General features: G+C 36.2%; 1 protein-coding gene across 2 annotated transcripts in view; it reads right to left on the bottom strand.

Moving 5' to 3' along the window:
* LOC121375586 (radial spoke head 10 homolog B-like) overlaps window positions 1-23928 on the bottom strand; it is a 34206-nt gene extending 10278 nt beyond the window's left edge. The window contains exons 1-17 of one of the 2 annotated variants that reach the window (XM_041503112.1): window positions 23644-23928; window positions 20691-20766; window positions 19612-19680; window positions 16830-16888; window positions 14875-14989; window positions 13350-13556; window positions 12963-13139; window positions 10977-11118; window positions 9672-9790; window positions 8755-8941; window positions 7805-7916; window positions 6758-6837; window positions 6190-6284; window positions 4827-4880; window positions 3235-3345; window positions 1654-1815; window positions 426-680 (exon numbers count right to left, since the gene is read on the bottom strand). In XM_041503112.1, the coding sequence (XP_041359046.1) occupies window positions 426-680; window positions 1654-1815; window positions 3235-3345; window positions 4827-4880; window positions 6190-6284; window positions 6758-6837; window positions 7805-7916; window positions 8755-8941; window positions 9672-9790; window positions 10977-11118; window positions 12963-13139; window positions 13350-13556; window positions 14875-14989; window positions 16830-16888; window positions 19612-19680; window positions 20691-20766; window positions 23644-23894 (2271 nt within the window). In that variant the 5' untranslated portion in view covers window positions 23895-23928. The remainder of the gene's footprint in view (window positions 1-425; window positions 681-1653; window positions 1816-3234; window positions 3346-4826; window positions 4881-6189; window positions 6285-6757; window positions 6838-7804; window positions 7917-8754; window positions 8942-9671; window positions 9791-10976; window positions 11119-12962; window positions 13140-13349; window positions 13557-14874; window positions 14990-16829; window positions 16889-19611; window positions 19681-20690; window positions 20767-23643) is intronic. The other variant, XM_041503114.1, reaches the window with a different exon arrangement.
* Between the last annotated feature and the right edge of the window lie 746 nt (window positions 23929-24674).

Here is a 24674-nt window from a genome sequence, read left to right as displayed (position 1 = left end):
TTTTGAACCTACAGATGAAGCCGAGACTGAGAGCCATTTATTTAACAGTGCGATGCTTGTGTGAAAGAAGAGAATTGTGCAGAATTAGATGTCTCACCTACCATAAACCAATTTGGTGAAGCTCATAACTGCACCCTGGGATATAATTATACATTCAATTCAATCTTATTGATTTTATAAAAGAATTTGTGAACTAAAATTCATGATTAATCATTCAAAATTAGGTCCATTAATTAAAATGTAAAAATTTAACATTGTGTTAACATGAGCAAAAAGCAAAAGTTGATGTTGTTGCCATCAAAAAAGTAACATCTATATCTTGCCTTTCGTCAGTCTAGGTGAGACAAAACTGTATTTAAAATCCAAAATGGCTGCTATTTCTGGATCTACGAATCGAACCTGTAGCCTTGTGACTTGAGACTTACAGATCTGCCCGCCTTGGCAGAGATTGTGGGAGAGCTTTGAGTGTCCATGGGCAGGACGGGTATCACAAGCGCTGTGTAACTGGCAACAACCTCACCGTCGTTGCCAACGTCCACGCTGCAGACCACTTGAGCCTGTCTGTGACTAGAGTGCAGCCCTCCTGGACTCAAGAAACAGCCGAAAGGACTCTCACAGGCTGTCTCTGACCTCACCACATCAACAACCTCACTCGAAGATGCCAATAATTCCATTACAAACTTCATCCACAGATTAATGGAGTAAAAAAATGAGAAATAAGTTATCCTTTCACACTTTAATTCTGTTACAAACTTCATCCAAAGATAAATGAAGTAAAGATATGAAAAATAAATTATCCTTTCATTTATTCAGGACCCTTTAATTATACAGTATTACAAATGAGAATAAGTCAGGGCTCGAATTTAACAACGGCACTGACAGCAATTGCCATCATTGAGATATAAATTGCTGTAGGTCACACACACACCAGCCATCTGTTTTCTTAGTGGTTAGTTGTTAGTGCTTAAAGAGAGAGAAATATGAGAAGCTCCTATGAGCAGTGCACTTCATTAGAGTTGAAGCGATATTAACATATAACATTGAAGCCATTATGACAATATTGTTTGTAATAGTAATAAAAAAGGCAGAAACAGAGAAATTATTAAAAAGAGAAAAGACAAGAAACACCAATAAAGTAAACTACAACTAAATAAATCACAACACAGAGAATACAGATAACTTTGAAAAGAGAAGCATTCGATTTACCTCCTTAGCTAGAAATAATATTTAATTTAATCTTTTTATTACGAATGTACTAAATTATAAATATATATCGGGTGATTTCTAAAAACAAATATCCCACTTTTTGAAGTTGTATAGTGGCAAAAACATGCCATACAGAACACTATAAATTTGCACACATCCAGTTTTTAATGTTGTTGACTGCTGATAATAAGCGAAGTAATAATGTATCTTTTTTTAAATTTGAATAACATCAGTATTCCATTGACAATAAACTGAATGCTTCCATTTTCAAAACACTGGAAAACATTGAATGCAATAATGCTATCGGATAAAACCCCAAACTGATAAAATGGTCACAATAATTTAATGTAACAAACGCACACTTAAAGACTAAAACCATGTTATAAAAGAAAACATCTAACAACGTTTGAGGTACAGTGAAGTGTATGTGAACTTGACAACGAGTACCTGACTGGCGAGTCTGGAAGGGGAGGCAGGGCAGGAGTACATGCTCTGTTCCTGGGTCAGGGCGGTGCTGGACCGGGGGGTTCCGGGGTCTTTAACGACCGACTCCGTAACATACACCTCAGCACAGGCAACCAGAGCCTCAAAGAATTCCAGGAACGTCATCTGTAAATAATGTAAATATTCCCCATATCATCACAATATTTTTGTTATTATCATGTGCTGTTTGCTGTAACCTATTAAGTGCCAGTCACAATTATTATTTTCATGTGTAACAATGTATAACTGGGTGGAGGAAGGTAATGCCAGAATACATGTTTGAAATAAAACAAAATGGTTTGTTTAAAATTATCACTCACAGTATTTTTGATGTACACTTTTAGAAGGGTTTAAAAAAAAAAAGAGGACACTTTGATAACTTGTACGGTAAATATATTGAGAAATTATTATTAATAATTTGAGATAATTGAATATATTTATTTATCTTTTCCCATTTACACAGTTTTTACAAAGTAGCATATGCTGGCATGCTGTTTGTTGACCTTTAAAGATTTAAAAAATAACAGTTGCAATGAATCAGCAAAAAATCTTGTACTCATCCCTTAAGTCTGCAACCACAAAGTATGCCCCCCCCCCCCCCCCACTTCCCGAAAATATGCCGATTTATTAGCCTGAAGCCCCTTCCTCAAAACGTGTATTGTAAGAATGAGCTTTGTAATAAGGTGGTAAAGATGATGTGAAGACCAGGGCCCATGCTGATAAACCTTTACAGTCCAGACTCAGTCTCTAATGATGTCACACACATACAATTTGTATGGCGTTGCCATGACGTTCACCTTTCAGACTCTATTAGTCTTGAGTCTAGACTCTAAACGTTTTAAAAGCACCAGGCCTGGACGTACACCCTCCAACGTCTTCCTAAAAACCTGTTCTCAAGAATGAGTTTAGTAATTATAGGTTATTAAACAAGCTTCCATTTCATATCATGTTTATGTTCCGAGTGAGAAAATTTCATTTGTCATGAACTTTAGTGAACGACATTGAAAATTATTTCATTTGGGACATATACATGATATGAAATAGTAGCAAGTTTAATATCCTATTTATTACCCATAATCGATCTTAATTTATATCACTCAACTCGTTTGGTTGACGTTCATGTATGGTTGTCGTGTGCCAATGGATAACGTCATCGTGTGACGTCCAAGTGTTACATCACACTTGGTGTTCTAGTGAGACCTATCACTTTGATATGTACCAAGATATTTTTGACAATATGGGTAATAATAAGGTCTTAAAGATGATGTGAAGCCATTATAATTAAGAAACATCGGTGGGCCCACTGGGCTATTCCTTGTTCCACTGCGACTGCTATATCAAAGGCTGTGGTATGTACTATCCTGTCTGTGGGATGGTGCATATAAAAGATCCCTTCTTACTAATGGAAAAATGTAGCAGGTTTCCTCTCTTAGACTATATGTCAAAATTACCCAATATTTGACATCCAATAGCCGATGATTAATAAATCAATGTGCTCTAGTGGTGTCGTTAAACAAAAACAAACTTTTAATGAAGACGACTGACCTCCAGCTCGAGGTTGTAGCATCCCTCGCCATCGGACACGGCAGGGTCATCAGCGCACAGGACCGCGATCACGGCCTGGGCAGTCAGGTCCTCATTGATCAGATTCAGATCCTGGTGAAGAGAACAACATTATAAAATGGAAAGAAATTTATAGTGTTTTGTTTTGAGATATCTTATTGATCAGAAAAAAGTCAAAAGGCTTGCACAACAGGCAGAGCCTATATAAGTTCTCTCCTAACAGCAGGTCATATTTGACTTCCTATTTTGAGCCCTACACTGCCATATACACTATGCACTCTAGCTAGTACTTGGTTAAAGTTATAATGGTAAACGTGAAACATGACTTCACACTCATGCAATTTGTACGGCGTTGCCATGACACTGAAGTCTCAGACTCTATGGGCTGAATTTATAAAGCCTGTTTATGTCTTACACGCATGTACTTATATTCATTTGCAATGCTTAAACACCTGTTTGTGTCTTACACGCATGTAATTATATTCATTTGCAATGCTTAAACACCTGTTTATGTCTTACACGCATGTAACTATATTCATTTGCAATGCTTAAACACCTGTTTATGTCTTACACACATGTAACTATATTCATTTGCAATGCTTAAACACCTGTTTATGTCTTACACACATGTAACTATATTCATTTGCAATGCTTAAACACCTGTTTATGTCTTACACACATGTAATTATATTCATTTGCAATGCTTAAACACCTGCATTTCAGAAAAACAGGCTTCGTAATTTCAGAAGTATCACAAGTAGAATGTAACTGAGTGGAAGAACTCAGTACATTACGAGCAGGCTTTAAGCTGTTATTCACAAAATCACAAAATACACATTTATCTTGAATTTGGCAAATACATTGCATTATTAATTTAGCACCGGCCTCGGTAACGTCGTGGTTAGCCATCGGTCTACAGGCTGGTAAGTACTGGGTTCAGATCCCAGTCGGGGTATGGGGTTTTTAATCCAGATACCGACTCCAAACCCTGAGTGAGTGCTCCGCAAGGCTCAATGGGTAGGTGTAAACCACTTGCACCGACCAGTGATCCATAACTGGTTCAACAAAGGCCATGGTTTGTGCTATCCTGCCTGTGGGAAGCGCAAATAAAAGATCCCTTGCTGCCTGTCGTAAAAGAGTAGCCTATGTGGCGACAGCGGGTTTCCTCTCCAAATATGTGTGGTCCGTAACCATATGTCTGACGCCATATAACCGTAAATAAAATGTGTTGAGTGTGTCGTTAAATAAAACATTTCTTTCTTTTCTTTTATTAATTTAGCAAAAGGGTAATTTGAAAATCGCATTGTTTTTGTAAATGTGTAAATCTGGCTAATTTGCTCATTCAAATCTGAATTTGGCTACAGATTTCCTAACCACATGCATTGATTTGCTAATAATTCCTGATGTCAATCTTAAACCCTGTATGATGTATGCCAAGCAATAGGAGTCATACCATCTTCAGAACAGACACACAGACAGTGAAAAAGACAGAGGCATAGAGAGTGAAAGAGACAGAGAAAGTTGTTACTATAATACTATTGTTTTCCCAATTTTAACTCTGTCCACTACTTTACCTTCATCAAGAAGAGAAACTGTCTCATCTTCATGGCAGGCTCTTTTGGTGGATACTGCAAATGAACAAAGTTTTATTAGTCACACCAATAACATCACATTTTAACAGGGTCTTGAACAAATTATATATCTATGGAAATATTCTCTTTCGATGCTTTAATTACAAATCAGATATTGATGTGTAGACCTGTCAACATTTAGAGAAAGCAAAAGATCTGTATTGAAAAAGCAGGAGATTTTCTCAAAACAAACAGGAGATACATGTATGCACACGATTTAACACAAAATCGCAATTTAAAAAAAAATTATTACAGTAAGTTATATGAACACTACACAATGTCATATATACTTGTAAACCTTAGATCTTGGCATAAAATAAAGAAATAATTTATTCTATTCTAATTATTATTATTATTTTTTAAGTTTAAATATTATTATGATTTAATACATATTTAAAAAAAAAAAATCTTTTATCAAAATTTATTTAAAACATGAACAAGACATTAAAACATTAATAAGTACATTTACGGTATTACACAATGCAGGTTATGTTACATTATTTGCTGGTGGTTTATAAAAAATATCTATAAGACAAATTTATATAAATCTTATAAATTAATATTCAGTTTTTACTATAATGAGGAACAATGATGTGGTACTTATTTAAAATCATCATAATGATGAAATAAATATTGTATTTCCACTAAGCATAAATAAAACCTCATTACAGACATTGTATGAAATATACCAGAATTACACCCATTTCCGTGAGTACATTGTATCTTTATGTCTAAACACTACATTTAATCATTGTTCCTTGAAGTGTATTCTAGTCACCAACATTTTACAGCATAAGCATACAAAACTAACTGATACAAGTATTGTTAAAATAGCTAATTAGTTTTTCCATCAGAGGTGTTATTAGCACTAAACTGGATAGTTTTATATATGGCACAGTGGCTGGAATTTTTTTTATGCCTAGAAAATAAGGATTTCCTGGGAGAAATGATTTTCTGCCGCAAGATTGATCAAATACTGGGAGACTCCTGTGGAATCTGGGAGGGTTGATGTGCAAAGTTGAAATTCCTCAAATAAGTTTCTTTTGTTCAAATATTGTACATCGTACTTATGAGCCAATCATGATTCTCATTTATTAAAAGAAGAAATACTTTAATACTTGTACCCAGTTTTCATAGATGATTTTTTTTATTTTATTTTTTACATTTTCAGGCATTAAAATTAGGGATTTGACTTATAGCCAAGAGACCTAGAGGCAAAAATATACAGTATATTAAATTATATGGGAGAAGGGAAAGATGTCTTTTTATGACAGGTGGTTGCTTAACAGAGGTGTGCACAAGTTACCTTCCTGTTGGTGCAGTGTGTCTGGTAAACCTCGTATGCCTGGTCCATGTGAACAAGAGCATTGACAGCTCGCCGCGTTTCGTAGTAGAAGTTACCTGAAACACAAACCGGCATTCTTCTACCACACACACACAACAAAATACACATGCACCAGCTACTACTAAATAATACTGGCAGCAAAACAAATTCTTTCATTGTTGCAGTTGCCCCAAAACAAATCACGAAGTTACTGTGACTCAAAGTAGCCATATGACTGCTAGCTTTACACATATATTGCATGCAAATAACATTTATGGGATGTTTCATTGTAGGGCTCAACAAAACACAAATGAGCAATTTGTTATTATGTTGAAGAAAATTAATTAAGAATGGTTCCGTTTCTTAAACCCATGGTGGATGTTCTATAAGTCTAACATATTGAGTGACAATTTGCTGATATTTGAACGCATTAAGTAAATGGGAACACTGCATCACAGGCTGTCTTCACCTTTTGCCTATTGTTGAGGATAGGGATTATATTTACTGAAAGCATTTATGAGTATTTCAATACTACTAGTAAAACTATCACCTTTAATGTTGCAAGCATTAAGCAAGACGTTCTCAGAAATCAGTTTAGACATACACCACGCCAAAAGTGGAGACTGGCCACTGAAACAAAATACAAAACAAATAACTCTTTAATGGATCAAGACAGAAAACACAACACATTTATGGCAGGAAGTCTCTGCTTAGATTCACCAAAATACAAAAAAACATAAACAATCTTTAGTTTGCTGCATTGTGACATATTTCTACGATTAAACTTTCATATTAAATATATTTTCTTGTTTAGAATATCAGTGTTTGTATATTCAATGTGTTTCTGGTTGTCTTAATATTTGTAAGAAGCCCAAACTGGATTTTGTCTTCAAATAATTTCGTATGTACCAAAAAAAATATTTTAGGAAATAAAATGAAATTTAGCCTAGTACAAATATTACAATGATCAGAAACACATTTAATATACAGCTACTAATATTTTATGCAGAAAAATATATTTGATATGCAATTACAATCGTTAAAAAGTCTCTGTTAGTCGATAACATCTTAAAATTTGCAGCAAACTCAGGAATGTCCCTTTAAGAATACTTAAACACTAGCTGTTTTACAAATTAGTTTACTTGTTTTTATTTCTCAATGTTTTCTTTTTTTATAATATTAAAAATATATTGTTTTTTGACACTCATAAAAATAGGTAATTTAATCCTTTCGGCCATATACAGTCTTTTTTTGACCTCTTCCTCTTTTTACTATGATATTTAAAAAAGAGTGAATGTCTAAAAGACACTTTGTGAATTAGATGTCATACATTATTCAGTTCAGACAGTCAAAATAGACTTACTCGTGTTCCTCGTGGTAGAGGTGGAAAGACAGAATGATGATAGTTTATAAACTCTCTCTATAGTATATACAGACTGTGACATTATATTACTGGATTCAGAGTCCAAATAGACTTACTCGTGTTCCTCGTGGTAGAGGTGGAAAGACAGAATGATGAGATAGTTTATAAACTCTCTCTATAGTATATACAGACTGTGACATTATATTACTGGATTCAGAGTCCAAATAGACTTACTCGTGTTCCTCGTGGTAGAGGTGGAAAGACAGAATGATGAGATAGTTGATAAACTCTCTCTGTAGTATCTTCTCATACGGATTGTGCAATTCATAGTTCTGTTTGTTACCACCTGAAAAAACAGACACATACATCATCAGCACATCTGAAAAAGTTAGATTCTCGTGATTATTACATTCCTTATGAAAATGTATAATACATAGTAAGAACCACATACCAGCTGTTTTGGCATGTTATTTATTGCACAAGTTTATAGTGCGCACAAATATTATACCATGTAGCCATCAAGTGGTATAAATCTTGCGCACCATAAACGAGTGCAATAAATAACATGGTAAAACAACTGGTATGTGGTTCTGTATTTATTACATACAACTTTCTCTAACATGATTAACAAAACTTTAATTAAATAACACAATTTACTTCTTCTAGAAAGTTGGTGGAATTTTATGGAATTGATTGAACGTTGGGCATCCTTGCTAGGAACATGATGTCATTCCTGGTTAGGGACACAACATCATTCCTGGTTAGGGACACGACATCATTCGGGTGAACACGCACTATGCATGTGAGATTTTGTATCACACATATATTCAATAAAAAAATTTTTTTATTGCATGGTCAGAATTGTCTTTCTTACTATAGTAAGATTAAATAGGTATGTTTAAAAAGTCATCCACAATTGTGTGAATCGGCGAAGCCATTCTCATGTAAGTTTGCAGATGATTTTTGTTTTCATACCTAGATGAACGTAAAAGAAATAACGTGACAATCCTTATAATTAAATTTAAAACATACTTACTAATAATAACGTTAAAAGTTCTTATAAAATGACATCATCAGATATGACGTTCCCTGATGATGTAATTCTACGGCCAGACCAATGTGATGACGTCATATTGTAATGAATGTAACAGAAATTTAATCATAATAAAGTGAAAGTAGCCGACCTAAAATGCGGTCCATGTCCATGAGAGTGAGCGCGCCGTGATGCAGCTGGCAGTCCTTGACGAACCTCCAGAACTGCATGCGGTTCATCGTGAACGTGTTGTCGGGACTCTCCTCGTACCCAAGACCGCTGTAACATGCGTAGATCTTACGCAAGCTCGTCACGTTGCGGAATACCACATACATCACCTGGAGAGAGAGAGAGAGGGTAACAGTATATCAGATGATGTGACATAAAGAGAAATGCTTTAAAAATAAATCATCATACAGACTTCTGAAATTAAACCACTGATACTGCATGTATCATGATGTTATGTCATGGATGAACATATATTTTGCACTGACTGGAATGTTAACAGAAATGTCAGGGGCCTAATTCACAAAGCTCTCTTAGGCTCTGCTAGACAACAAGGCATCCTCTTTGTAAGTCTTTTAGCATTGTACTGCGATAACAAAAAGTTACGAGAGTTTAGTGAATTAGGCCCCAGATATTTAACCTATTGAATATGATAAAGATTGTTCAAGAAATGATCTAAAGTAGATGGTGGACGAATCTTTTTTAATCACAAATATTCAAATAAAACAATTTTGTATTGAATTTTAAAAAACCCTGCAATATGACATAAAATAATTATTCTGATGCAACCCATGAAAAGCATGATCTTAAGTTATATATATATATATTACTAGAAGGCATCAGAAGATGAAAGGAATGGGGACTGGTGGTGGTGGTGGTGGTGGTGATGGGGGTGGTGGAGGGGGGCAATTAGATTAATTTTCCTAAATGGGGCAAATGCACTATTTTCAGAATTAGGGAGCCAGAGTCCCTGTCTTCTCACTTTGAAAGCCTTTGTATACTTAACAGTAACAAATCCAGAATGTTGAATAGTTTAATCATAGAAAGTATGACTGTACCAACCTGAGCTATCTCATCCTCTCTGTCAAGGTTAGGAAACTCACACAGCAGATGGTCGACTTCCAGCTGGAAACTCGGACTGATTGTGTTACAGCTCTCGTTGCTGTGAATACTGATGTTGTCTGAGACACAAAACAAAATGCATGTTTACCTTTTTTAAGTAATTAAAATAATTAACATTACTTTCAGTTACCATTCTTTATTTTTAAAAAATACACAGGTGTGTATAAAAGACTAAACAGGTTAAAAACAAACTCCTGTATGCATTACTATGATACAAATACATTTACAGACTACACTCCAAACAAAAAACCATAACAGCCATACTACTGTATGGTCAACTGAAGTCACTAACTACTAGAAGTATTGTATAATGTTGAGTATATACCTTTAACCATGGTATTAATGTACACTGTCTGTGTTTTGTTTCCTACCTGACGGTAATGGAGTGCGTGTTCGGTTCTCACTGATATTGATGTAAACTGTCTGTGTTTTGTTTCCTACCTGACGGTAATGGAGTGCGTGTTCGGTTCTCACTGATATTGATGTAAACTGTCTGTGTTTTGTTTCCTACCTGACGGTAATGGAGTGCGTGTTCGGATCTCACTGATATTGATGTAAACTGTCTGTCTCCTACCTGACGGTAACGGTGTAAACTGTCTGTGTTTTGTTTCCTACCTGACGGTAATGGTGTAAACTGTCTGTGTTTTGTTTCCTACCTGACGGTAATGGAGTGCGTGTTCTGATCTCACTGATATTGATGTAAACTGTCTGTGTTTTGTTTCCTACCTGACGGTAATGGAGTGCGTGTTCGGATCTCACTGATATTGATGTAAACTGTCTGTGTTTTGTCTCCTACCTGACGGTAACGGTGTAAACTGTCTGTGTTTTGTTTCCTACCTGACGGTAATGGAGTGCGTGTTCGGATCTCACTGATATTGATGTAAACTGTCTGTCTCCTACCTGACAGTAACGGTGTAAACTGTCTGTGTTTTGTTTCCTACCTGACGGTAACGGTGTAAACTGTCTGTGTTTTGTTTCCTACCTGACGGTAATGGAGTGCGTGTTCGGATCTTACTGATATTGATGTAAACTGTCTGTGTTTTGTTTCCTACCTGACGGTAATGGAGTGCGTGTTCGGATCTCACTGATATTGATGTAAACTGTCTGTGTTTTGTTTCCTACCTGACGGTAATGGTGTAAACTGTCTGTGTTTTGTTTCCTACCTGACGGTAACGGTGTAAACTGTCTGTGTTTTGTCTCCTACCTGACCGTAATGGTGTAAACTGTCTGTGTTTTGTTTCCTACCTGACGGTAATGGAGTGCGAGTTCGGATCTGACTGATGTCTGGTGTCGTGTTCCCGTCAGTATTGAACTGAGGATACTCAGAAATGTGATCCTTCTCAAACATCCCTTCGTAGATTCGACCGTTCTTGAAAACAAACTTCCCCTGAACAAAATTAAACAAATGACATAAGCATTTTTATTGTGTTAGAGAAATGAAAACCTTTTAAACATCCAAAAGTAAACATACAAAAGTCAACAATGTTTAAATTATGTCAGAGAAATATAGAATACAAAATATTAATTTTAATACTTTACCAGGAATGGGGAAAAGCCCTTTTCTCCCAGTCTGGGACCGATTCTTGGTCTCTGAGACCGAAATTATTTTTTAAAAACGTGTGTTTGCCGGTCCCACTTTTGTCATTCTTGTCGGTCCGAAGCACCTGTCCATTTCTATTATTGGAACAAATTCTTATCCGTCAAGTTGCCTGTCCAGACATCGGTATCTCAAGCATGATTTAAAATAATAAATAAATAGTGGTCAATATGGCTAGTGGCAACACGTCTGTGATTTTGAAGTCTGCCTAAGTATATATCGCCAGTCACTGAAGTCGACCTACAGTAGTGTCAATCCACAGCCACTAGGCTAGACATTAATTTTGTCAAAGTTGCTGAGCCGATCAAGAGATTAAACAGACGTTAACAATAACACCATTCTTGGTGAGAGAGCCATCAAGGTATTACACTCCAATTAAAACAAAGGACCCAGAGTTTGCAACTGGTTACAATCAACACCTGTCAACACCTATGTATGGAGCTTTGTCGGGCCGAGTGTCCCAGTTCGAAGCAAGAGACTTTTGTGCAATACAAACTGCTTGAAATAGCATAAAATATACTGAAATAATCTATAAATGAATTATTGTTGACTGTTCAATGTAGTCTATCCAATAATTATAAAGGATTTTAAAATTAACAAAAGGTTTCCACTTTTTTGTTAACAAGTGGGAGTAAACAGAACAGCTACATGTACTGGTTATCTCAAGAGCCAGTAGAGGTCAAATTTCTTTGTCTAAACATGTGCTAGCTCAGGTTGTCAAACGCTTCAACGGTGCGATCTTTTATTAATTTTCAGGACACAGTACTGAATATTCGTACTTTTTATACATATATGGGATTTAAATTCATAGCTTTTATTCCTTTTTTATATTATTTATTCCATTATGTAAAATATATACAATTTGTGGGTGTTTTTTTTTTCACTAATGTGATAAAAATAAAAGTTTTTTTTTATTTCTTTCTTTTTTTTCCCGTCCCCCCTCCGTTAATGATGACATCAAGCGGGACCGATTGACAATTTTATTTTTTCCCACCCCTGTAGTGTACCTAATTAACAAATAATGTACCCGTGCATTTTTATTATAACCAATTTGAAACTACATCAAAACGTAAATAATAAATCCTGTTAGATCGGAATAAAATATACAGCTAAACCCGATGTGTGGCCATTTTTGACGTCTTAAAACAAAAATTTGTTTTAACAATACCCTAAGATATGACACATGGTGCATTGTATAAGAAAAGAATGTCACAGAGGTTATTTTTGTTTCTTTACAAGTAACAATCCTTTATATGCATAAATAACAAACAGATCACCATATACACAATGTACCACGACTGTTCATATACATAATACATTTATACCAACAAAATGTTTAGCAACTTGGTGCTATATTGCACTGTGCATGGACCCTCAAGCTATATTCAATGATGTGACAGTTACGCAAAAAATTTTTGTATTAAAAATCTCATGTCATTTATATGGACAAATGATGCATTGATTAAATCCAGTGTCTGATTTTACATTTAAAGTCGCAAAATTTTCTTTTCATTTAAGCATATTTACCAAATTGCTAAAAAAAAATTCTCAGTATATATATAGACTGACACCAGTTGTAAAGCCATAGCTTGTGTCTTTAGCGAACTGTAGAAAGCTGTAGAAAAGTGACCTACCTTTCCGTGCTTCATGTTATTTCTCCAGAAGCCACTGTACCGCGCCCCGTTGGCGTATAAGAACGTGCCGAAGCCGTTTCGCAGCCCGTTGACGAACTCCCCGTCATACATGTTGCGCATAGCGTACTGCGAATCCTTCACTCGCTGCAGCAGCCAGATGTGCTGGCCCATTCCATGCTGGAAACAAAACATCAACACTCAATAATTAATGTGAACAGTACAAAGAGTCATTCCAGTGGTGTAGTCAGACGGAAGCCTACCATCTTTGGTAATTTCCTGTTGCCCCGTACTCGAGATAGACAGTGGGTTATATTGGTGTCACCCATAAACAAAATTATTGGGAGCCATTTAAGATAACACAAATTAAATGTTGAAGTGTGGAAATACCTGGATACCGTTCTCCCACTGCCCGGTGTATATCTGGTTCCTGTCGAGCCACTTCATGGTTCCGTCGCCATGGCGAACGTTGCTGAACCACATGCCCTGGTAGATGTTGCTGGACGGGTACTGCCGTGTTCCCAGGCCATGGCGGATGTTTGACACCCAGTCTCCATCATAGTAAGACCGCCCTTCACTGTCATAGTCCATTCTTCCCTGGGATACAAGCAAAGTTTACACATTTATATTTTTTTACAGTTTTTTTAATTGCCATGAAGTGCCACTTTAACATTATTTAATACAAATATGAAAATGTATCCTATAACTTACCCATGATATCCATGTCATAAACCCATGTGATAATTTACTTTATTAACCCGGTTAATAATGGTATGCAAATTTGCAAATGTGTTGCTGTGGATGGGTCATTTGCTTACACGCTAACAAAACCTGTGTACCTGAGCGTAACGTTTTCAAAGATTTGTTTAAAATGCGTGACGTCAAACTAATCTGTGCTAATCGTGATGACGTCATATTATCGATGGTGGCAACTTTAGTACTGTGATTTACTAAAAAAATTAACTAAAATGTTATTTTAGAAAAGTTATAGAATAAATAGAATTCGCTACTCATGTTTTTTAATATGTAAAATATCAACCTCATCTAGTTAATCGGTATTTGTCTTGGCAGAGCCTCGACAAATACCAATTAACATAGACTCGGTTGATATTTTCCATATTAAAAAATACTCGGGGCGAATCCTCTATTAATGACATATTCAACAGATTTTAATTATGGTTTTGTGGCATCACACATATGATTAAATACCACAGAAATAACTAAAGAAGAAACCTGCTGCTGCCACACCATGGGATACCTTTTTTGATCCACCAATCAAATGATGTGCACATTATTAAATTGAAAGTGACTCCCAGCCCTACTCTGTAATAACGTGTGGATATATACTGGATCTGTGAAAAACGTACATATGTGGGATCATGTAATTCACTGAAAACTTCAATTAATGATGTCAGTTGAAATGTCCATGTAGCTCATATTTGGGAACCTGTATGTTGAAATGTAATTGGTATGTCAAAATTTGGTGTATTACATCAAATGCAAAGTGTGTTTATGATAAGGAACGAAATGTTTTATTTAACGATGCACTCAACACATTTTATTTATGGTTATATGGCGTCGGAGTGTTTGTGATAATGCTGTCTGTTTATTTTAGTGATGAAATGATGAAATGATAATCTGACAACTTTGTAATTGTTTGAAATATTATCATTAATCTCTTTACACTCCGACGCTTTTAAAAAGAGATAACTCACATTGTTATTACTTATTGTTATTGCTTGAGATTCCAGTCAAAACATACATCTTTGAGCCAATCTATTTGAACATCATACCCTTATTACCAATGGCTATCAAAAAATACCAAACAACAAGTTTTCAAATTTTTACTCATCTGCAGAAGCAGCTGAACAGTCACACAAAGAAATTATTGTTTTTAAGTACTATTATGTAATACCTTTCCATGTCTTTTACCCTGACACCATTCACCATTGTAACTCATGACGTTTCCTGGACAACGGAAAATACCACAGCCATGTCGTTTTCCCTCAAATACATCACCTTCATACGAACTGAAAAGTTAAACAAAACTTGTCATGATGTACGTACATACACTTAAAATATTATCAATCAAATACATCACCTTCATACGAACTGAAAAGTTAAACAAAACTTGTCATGATGTACGTACATACACTTAAAATATTATCAATCAAATACATCACCTTCATACGAACTGAAAAGTTAAACAAAACTTGTCATGATGTACGTACATACACTTAAAATATTATCAATCAAAGTGGCCAGACATTTAATCTATTGAAAATATGCAACTTTAAAGAAGGGTGTTATATGAATCTGACAACAACATCAACAATATACAGTGAAACCCCTCTAAACTGAACACCCTCAGAACCAAGTCAAATGTCTGGTTTTAAGAGGTATACAGTTTAGAGAGGTTAAAGGCATACTGTCACAGATTTAAGGACCGTATTTCTCTAAAAATGGATAAATAAAAATTACATTAATTGATGGAAACCAAATCTAGCTATCGCATCACAATAACTGAACCATGATTGTGTGAAATCCATGTCAACATTCTCGGCAATTTTAGTTTTTGAATTATGGACCATTGCCATAATTCAATAATTTTTTTTACAAAATATCATTAATAAATGGAGTATGGTGGTTATAAAGATGGTTGAATAAAGTACATTTAGGGACAAATCAAATTATTTTTATTCAGGTAATACTCTGTTAGATCATTAAATAGGTCAGTGGTCTGTGACAATATGCCTTTAAGTTCTATACTCATTTTTTAAAAAAGACCATGAAAAATGTCTGGTTTGTGGGAATTCCAGTTTACAGAGGGTCCAGTTTTGTGAGGTTTCACTGTATTTATACATGTATATATATATATATGTAATTAACTACTATTGCACGCTTGATGCATGGTCGGTCTAGGATCGATCCCCACCGGTGGGCCCATTGAGCTATTTCTCGTTACAGCCAGTGCACCATGACTGGTATATCAAAGGCCGTGGTATGTGCTATCCTGTCTGTAGGATGGTGCGTATAAAAGATCCCTAGGTTGTTACTAGTGAAAACAAAAATGTAGCGGTTTCCTCTCTATGACTGTCAAAATGACCATATGTTTCACATCCAATAGCCAATGATTAATAAATCAATGTGCTCTAGTGGTGTCGTTAAACAAAACAAACTACTATTGCATTACATGTAAAAGTGTTTGATAACTGCAAAAATATTATAGTATATTCATGATACATAGTTATATACACAATTCACTGTAATGTGAAATAAACTGTTATATATGTGAAACCTAAAAAATAATGTATATTGCATGAAGTCTTAATGATAAATGAATAACAAAGCTGTTGACTTTTACCCCCAAAGAACAGTTGATACAACAATGAAGAAATCCTACCAAACTGTACATTGCATTTACAGTGACTGATCTTTTCTAAGTTTAATATGAACTGTTCTTGAAACTGGAGAAAACTGGATGTTATTTGTGGCTCAATAGGTCAAAGAATAAGTCTAAAACACTTTCTTTCTTTTATTGCCCTAGATCAATGTGACAAAGTCAAGGATGGTGAGCCTTGAATCACTGACTTACAAAGTATTTGTAATATACCCATGTACATACATATCCATATCTCATACATATACATAAATAAACATATTTTCACAGATATATAAATTTTAATACACATATATTTTTAGTGATTTAAATGTACCAAATTATTTTGTTACTTGTGCTTAAGTAAGTTTGATCTGAGGAGAAAAGAAAGAAAGAAAAAAGAACTGAAGAGGAAGAAGAAAGATGAAAAATGTAGAAAAATGGAAGAATAAATGATAGTGGAATTTGTTGATTGGGTTGCTAAGTTTCACCTGCCATCGGGCCATTTGTAGATCCCTTTTCCAGTGATCTGGTTCTTGTAGAAATCTCCCTGAAAACACACACACATCATATCACACCCAAAACAAATATATTACTTTAAATCAGTGTCATACATCAAGAACAGACATTGTGGGGGTAGGGTTGTTAAAAATACCCTACATTTTATTTTACAACTATAAGTGGCTCAGTTTGTATAAATGATTTGCAGTACCTAAATTCATAGGGCAGTTGACTTGAGATACGCACAACTAAAAAGTATAGAAATGAGATTTATATTAGGGCAAACAAAGAAAACCCTTAAAGGTCTCATGTCACTGCTAAGATGTGAAATACACGAAAAAGAATGTATCCTTTTGCTTGCGTGTTTAATAGAACTATGGTAAGCAACAGGAACACAACACCTGTTACATGACCTGTCACTGTGGTATGTCACATGAGTGGACAGGTCATTAGAAAGTCAAACCTACTCAAGCAGTCACCTCTATTATGTGGCAACCAGCCACCTCTATTTAGCAGTCACCTCTTTTAGCAACCACCTCTATTAAGAAGCCACTACTGCAAATCACCTCTATTTCGCAGTCATGCATTTCTATTAGGAAACCACCTCTATTTAGCAGCCATCTCTTTTAAGCAACCACCTCTATTTAGCAGCCATATCTATTAAGTAACATCCTCTATTTAGCAGCCATATCTATTAAAGGGACACACCCTAGTTACGGCTAGTTGTTAACCATTACGGCGTTGTTTTTCGCTATTAAACCCATTTTTTCACAAATAAAATTACACTTTACTTACCGTTTATTATTTAGAATATACATTTCCATTCACCTGAAGTGTTTTTTGGTAATCCTGGTTTTTGTAATACCACAAAATGCATTTTTCATATTTCATAAATCGCACGCACGTCTGAGAAAAAACCGTTGAGCAGACAAGGTCTAATCTATTTTTAGAGGGGATATTTCCATTTCCATGTCACAGACGTTGGTATATCACGTGACCGTTATCATTTTGGTTCGGTTTGTTTTCTCGTGCACGGTTCGTGCAATCAACATCCAATTTGTTGTTGTTCATTTGTGAGATTTTTCTTCACAGTTCGTGAACATTTTCAGTAACAATAAAGTTCAGACAAGTAAGTGTCTCAATACAAAACGTTACAAACCCTTAAAACCAATAATTTTGCTAAGTCTTACGATATCTGGAGAGGGGATACAACCAGGACAGAACAGTTGGAACATGTCCAGGAGAGGTGAAAGAAACGCACCCCAAGTCTGTGAAATTTGTCGTGACATAGGCATTGTTCTGCTTCAAGCGACATCTACCGGTGACATCAGAATACTAACTTTCAAAATTATTTCAAGCAATTGGGACATGGGGATTCCCATGGTATTTATCGATATAAAACCTGCTTTTTCACTCCATTTGATAGAAACGTGATCTAAGTGTGTTACAGGTTTGTAGATTAACCAAATTATAATTTATTTTCGCTGGATGGAACTAGGGTGTGCGGCTTTAAGCAACCACCTCTATTTAGCAGCCATATATATTAAGTAACAAGCTCTATTAAACCTCCACATAAGAGGCCAACTAACCATTGTCACAACATTTAATAAAGAATAAACATGTATTAAAGGGATTATCCTAACTTTACTCCTACAATAACATGTTCTCGACTAGTAGAGCCTTCTTAATGACTACTAGTACACATGTAATGTATTTGGGTTTTTTGTACATATGAACAAATATATTTTAGGAACTAAAAAGTAGTTTAAGCTACTACAAACATTTGGACGCTGAGAATCTCACTGTGGTTCTAAACATGAAAATGTCATTAAAATGTCATTAAAAAGGTTCTGTTATTTGGAAGCATCTTATAATGGCAGCAAACTCAGTATAGTCCCTTTTAGCAGAATGCTCTCAGTCAACATGTACAGTTTTGATGCCATCTTAGATTGTGACTGAGGGTTTTCACTGTACTGGGTTTGGTAAACCAATAAGGTTAACGTTTTTGTCCAAATCTTATAATCACCCATAAAAAGGTACAGAAACAACTTCAACATTCTGCTCATTATCATCTTCTTCTTCTGCGATCCTGGCCATGTTAGATGGGTAGTCCGGTATTGTGGACGAAGTCCGCCTTAGCAACGTTGCCGGTCCCCACAGCTTCTCCCTTAGGTCCACTGCACTGGGCCACATTTGCTGTCACAGAGTGTCGAAGGTGGGACATGATTGGAGAATGTGGGCTGGTGTCTGTGGGCCACATGGGCACTCGTCCGTGTGAGAGATTTTCAGCCTGAAGAGATGCGAGAGGAGCTGACAATGTCCTGTTCTCAGCCTGAAGATGGTAACCTGTTGTGACCTGTTCAGCTGGTAGATGCCATTCCCTTCAGGCCCTATCTGCAGATGCTGCCTCCACATGTTCTTGAAGTGGTTTTTTAGAAGGGTCTTAACTTCACCATATGACATCTGGTGGGCAGTTTGCTCCTGTTTGCTGCCCAGCTTGGAGAGCCTGTCAGCTTTTTCATTTCCCATAACACCACAGTGGGAGGGGATCCACTGTAACACCATGCAGTTTTGTTTTGGAGCCCAGTGTTTGGAGTATTATCATCTGAATTGCATCTAAAATAGTTCTTAACAAAAGTAATATCTCTGTTTAAAACTACAAGTGTAAAATATCAACATAGTTCTTAAAATCTCTGTCTCAAAACAGTGCTTAAAAAGACTGGTTCAATTTAAAACTGCATGCACGTACGTGACAGATAAGAGTTTTGTTACCTCATACACAACTCCATCTTTCCAGATGTAGACACCTTTCCCGTGCATGAGGCCCTCCAAAAACTGACCCTACACAAAACAAAGGAAGAAAACAAGATAAGTAATTGACTATCAAAAGACCTAAAGAGAAGTTATGTCTACTCTAATTATCAACATCTCAAAAGACAAAAAAAAAAAGACAAAAAAAACTGACACCAATAAAATACACAATGCATATTGTTTTCTTCTGAACATGTTACATGCTAAAGCAGTATATCTGCTTGAATACTGCACTTGTATAGAAAATACCAGTACCTAAAATATAATCTTTCTCTATTTGTTGTCCATTAAGAAGCAATATTGTGCAATCGACAGCTGACAGTGGAAGACTTCTAGACCACATGATGATTAGTTCTCAGTGCACATCTTGACTGTCAACTGGGAGTGGCTGATGGAGCAATATTAAAATAATATGTTAACTTAAATTGTCACCGAATGCTCTTAAAGTCATTTACAATGTAGGTTTTAAAAACATTACAGAGGATCATGTACCTGGTGCCAATATATGTACTGTAGCTTACTACCAAATCAAATCCCATAGACAATAGTAACATATGTGGCTAAAACTCCTACCTGCAACGTATCAATCGACATAAACGCCACGGATATAAATACTACCACCCCTCACCCTTAAAGTGAATCACAAAAAAGTGGGTGTCAAGCTGCTCATTTCTGAGATAACGGGTAGGTCTATGACTACCCTAGTTCTGCACAAAATTTGAGTACTTTATTTTACAGGTACCTCATACATGTTCCAAGCACAAGGCTATTTGACACAGTGGTACTAGATGAAATAAAATTGCATACAATTTTAGCCCAGATGAAAGTAAATTTTTTTACAACCAACACACTCACATTTATAACCAATCACAGGACTTGTGGTGTTCACTTCTCTATCAAAAGTTGGATGCACCTCGAACTTTGACCCAGCCAGAAGTTATTTGGTTTAGTACTACATACAGCCTTTTCAATATTAATTTAAGCATCCTCAAGCTGAAAATGATTTTTAATGGACCTGGTAACTGTGTAACATATAATACCTTGTAAACATTTCCTCCAGAAAAGACAGCCTCTCCTTCTCCTTGAAAGAGACCACGAACCTTTTCACCTTCAAAGCTAAAATATGAAAAACAATATAGCGCTCAGCAAACACAAATACGTATATTAGAATAAAATATATACAGTATATGACAACTGTCACAATATCATTAACAATGGATGTTACTACTTTGGTGAGTCATTTTATTTATTAATATTACTGTGAAACTCTGTTATTACAACTACTTGTGTATGTTATTAAAACTGGTCTTAATATTGAGGTGGTCCTAAAATTGGACTACCTATAATACATTAATAATTATGATTATTTGGTACTATCTGATAGTGCATTTTATTCTCCCAAAGGGACGGGACGTAGCCAATGGGTAAAACGCTCGCTTGATGCATAGTCAGTTTGGGTTCGATCCCCATCGGTGGGCCCATTGGACTATTTCTCGTCACAGCCAGTGCATATTTCCTCTCTATGACTGTATCAAAAATGACCATATGTTTGACATCTAATAGCCGGGGGTGAGACGTAGCCCAGTGGTAAAGCACTTGCTTGATGCGCAGTCGGTTTGGGATTGATCCCCATCAGTGGGCCCATTGGACTACTTCTCGCTCTAGCCAGTGCACCACAACTGGTACATCAAAGGCTGTGGTATGTGCTATCCTTTCTATGGTGTATGGTATATAAAAGATCCCTTGCTGCTAATCAAAAAGAGTAGCCCATGAAGTGGCGACAGCGGGTTTCCTCCCTATGTCTGACACCATATAACCATAAATAAAATGTGTTAAGTGCATTGTTAAATAAACCATTTCCTTCCTTCTAATAGCCAATGATTAATAAATCAATGTGCTCTAGTGGTGTCGTTAAACAAAACAAACTTTATTTATGCCTGACTTGTAAACAAAATAAATGACTTGATAGTATAATAAACTATTTAACTAAATATACTAAAAGGCAAATGTTACTGCCATATATGAAACGTTATCACATGGAAAGTGAAATGTCCAAAGGTATGGAAACGAGCAATATTCCATGAAAAGGATGCACCTGCCATATGCAAATGAGACACATCACTAGAGGGTGTCCAGAGCAAAGTTCACACAGTCAGTAGCGAGTGTGTCCACCTTGAGCATTGATAGAGGCCTGGCACCATTGTCTCATTGAGGCCCCTAAACACTGGAGAAAGTTCCTGGGAATGCCATTCTAGATCTGAGGAAGGATCAGCAGGAGTTCCTGCAGAGGGGTTGTCACGGGTGGTCAGCCGCTATGGGGACAGTCCCTGACCTGGTTGTTTTGTTTATATTGTTGCCATAAGTGCCATATGGTGTTTCTGTGGACGTTGAATTGACATGTGACGTCATGCTGCAAGGTCCCAGATTCAAGCATCCCTATGACTCGCCATCTGTCATTTTCACTGAGGCGTGGCAAGATGAAATTACATCAAACAGTTCACTAATGGTGTTTTTCTGACTTCTGGACTTCTGAAGGCTGCACAGAGTGGCAATGATTTGCGATTGAATGTCTGGCCTTTTACTGTGAACACTGGACAGGATTTCTCCCAAATATTCCATGTTTCTTGCACAAAGCATGCAATTGCTGCAACAACTGCTTGGTTGCATTTCTTCGAGCTGTTTCATGCACATTTTCTCTGGTTTACATCCATAAATCCATTCACAAATAAAATTTTTATTACTCCAAACAATCCATGTCACAATAACTTTTGCCTTTTAGTAGCTATATATTTCAATTTGCATCAATAGAACGAAATGGAGTTATAGTATTTTTCTCTCTTAAAAAGCCACAGACAAAAATGCATATTATTACCGGGTAGGCCTATTGGTAGGGTACGTTGGAGCAAAAACGACCACCCATGTGCTAATTTTCTTTTCTTTGGGACTACTTAATTGATCAGTTTTGTGATTTTAGATGGGAAAGTCTACTTAATCAATGGTTTTACAGAATGATTAACAGTAATAAAGCAGGACGGCTGATAATGTCCATTATTATTTTAGGGATGGCAGATTATCCCACAATACCCTGTGATCTTAATAAAATAGGCACACATTTTTTTTGTCTAGACACCTCGATTGCTGGCCGGCCGTCCAAATATACACCTGCCAATCAGGAACTACATGCACAGGCCACGGAAAGAAAAGATCAATTAACTAAGAAAACACTGATTATCATTTCAGTATGTGGACTAATGTATGGACAAAACATAGTAGTTATTTTGACACTTTGACAATTGTGGTTTATTTTGTATTGAAAAAAATATATACTTATTGCTGGCTTACTGGGATGGATATGAGTATAGAACATTGTGATGCATCTGCAAAAATCAGGTACTTTCTTCAGTTCTACGACTAATTCCTGACATGATATGTTAAGTATTACGTAATCACCGGCTCACCTGAGGGTGTATTCACTAGGATGGTACAAAATGGCTGCACCTGTTATATATAATCGCCGTCACATTTAACAGTTTTATTAATTAAATATCAGATTATACTTATTGATATTAAGCAATAATGTGCATTATATATCGTTGAATATGCACACCAGTCCAAAAGCCTTGCTTAAGCATTCCTTTAAGAAATGTGCTGTGTTTATCCGTGGGTAAAGTTCAATCTTGCTTTCTAAGCTCGTTTTAACTTTATTTTTAAGTTTTCGGTGAATATGACAGACATATGTTTACTTTCGCTATGAAAACGTCAACGATGTCAAAAACATTCAAATGTACATAGGCTAATATTGCGCACAAACGACGCAACCACCGAAACAGGCCCCTCACCGAAACAGGTCAACGGACGGTAATATTAAGTATTAGCAAGCATGCTGGAACGTTTGGAAGTCTTTCCCAAGCTGAAGCTACCATTAACCAACATAAAAACCCAGAAGAATCGTTAGCATGCATAGATAAATTATGTTTTAATGAGTAGACAAACCATTCGATGATTATTTCCGCCAAGGTCGGTTCATCATAAACTGGTTCGGGGGTCGGGTCTTTCACCACCATTCTCTCGTCTGGACTCGTCTGGTTGTTCTCATCCACATCGCCTGTAGTGGCATTCCTGCTACTTCCATCCTGGCTGCTATCGTCTTTTCCTTCTTCAAGTAGCAATGCCTCTTCTAACTTCTTAATAGCCTTTTTGTCCGATTCTTTCACCTTTTTCGCTTTACTATCTTTGGTTGCCATGATGGAAATAAAAGTATAAACAAACGTTGTATAGTAGACAGGTTCAAGACGCATTACTGTTGCAGCTAATATTGAAAAGATACCAGTCTATAATAATAACAGTTTGGCGGTTCGGAAATTATCGGCTATTTCCGTATGATACCAGACGACTACAGACGGGGAGGAGAAGGGAGCGATAGAGGGGGATGGAATATATATATATATGTATGTGTGTGTGTATCTATGTGTGTATTCCGTCCATAAGCATATCTAAATTTTTAAAGTGCAAAACATGAGGGTTTATTAAGCGCAGTCATAAGGTACTTCATTTGAATGTTTGAAGCAGACATATTAAGTACCATGTCAGGCCCGTAGCCAGGGACGATTGAGAGTTCCGCTCAAATGAAAAACAAAATCGGATTTTACATATAAAAGTCCTTGTCCCCAAATGCCCGGGAAACGTAACACGAACGTCTGTCTGCGGTTCCATTTGCTGAAAGTTCGATCCTTCTCAGTGGGCCCGTTTGATTACTTCCCGTCCCAACCAATGACCCATCAAAGGACGTCGTGTATGCTATCCTGTTTGTGGGATGTGAGAAGTATGCCATGTATCATCAGGGCCGTAGCTAGGAGTTTTTGTTTGGGTGGGGGGGGCAACTGAGTAGTTAATAGTCTAAAACTCCTTAAACGGTTAAGAAGAGAATTTTCTTTAAGTTTCTATAATGCTTTCCGGATTTTTTTCTGGGGCTAGCTACGGCACTGATCATTTATTATAAATACATTAGTACGACTGAAAACAAA

This window comes from Gigantopelta aegis, chromosome 6, assembly GCF_016097555.1.
Source record: "Gigantopelta aegis isolate Gae_Host chromosome 6, Gae_host_genome, whole genome shotgun sequence".
NCBI classification, from domain to species: Eukaryota; Metazoa; Mollusca; class Gastropoda; order Neomphalida; family Peltospiridae; genus Gigantopelta; species Gigantopelta aegis.
Note: the sequence above shows the minus strand (reverse complement) of the source record. Positions and strands in the feature narration are given on the sequence as shown.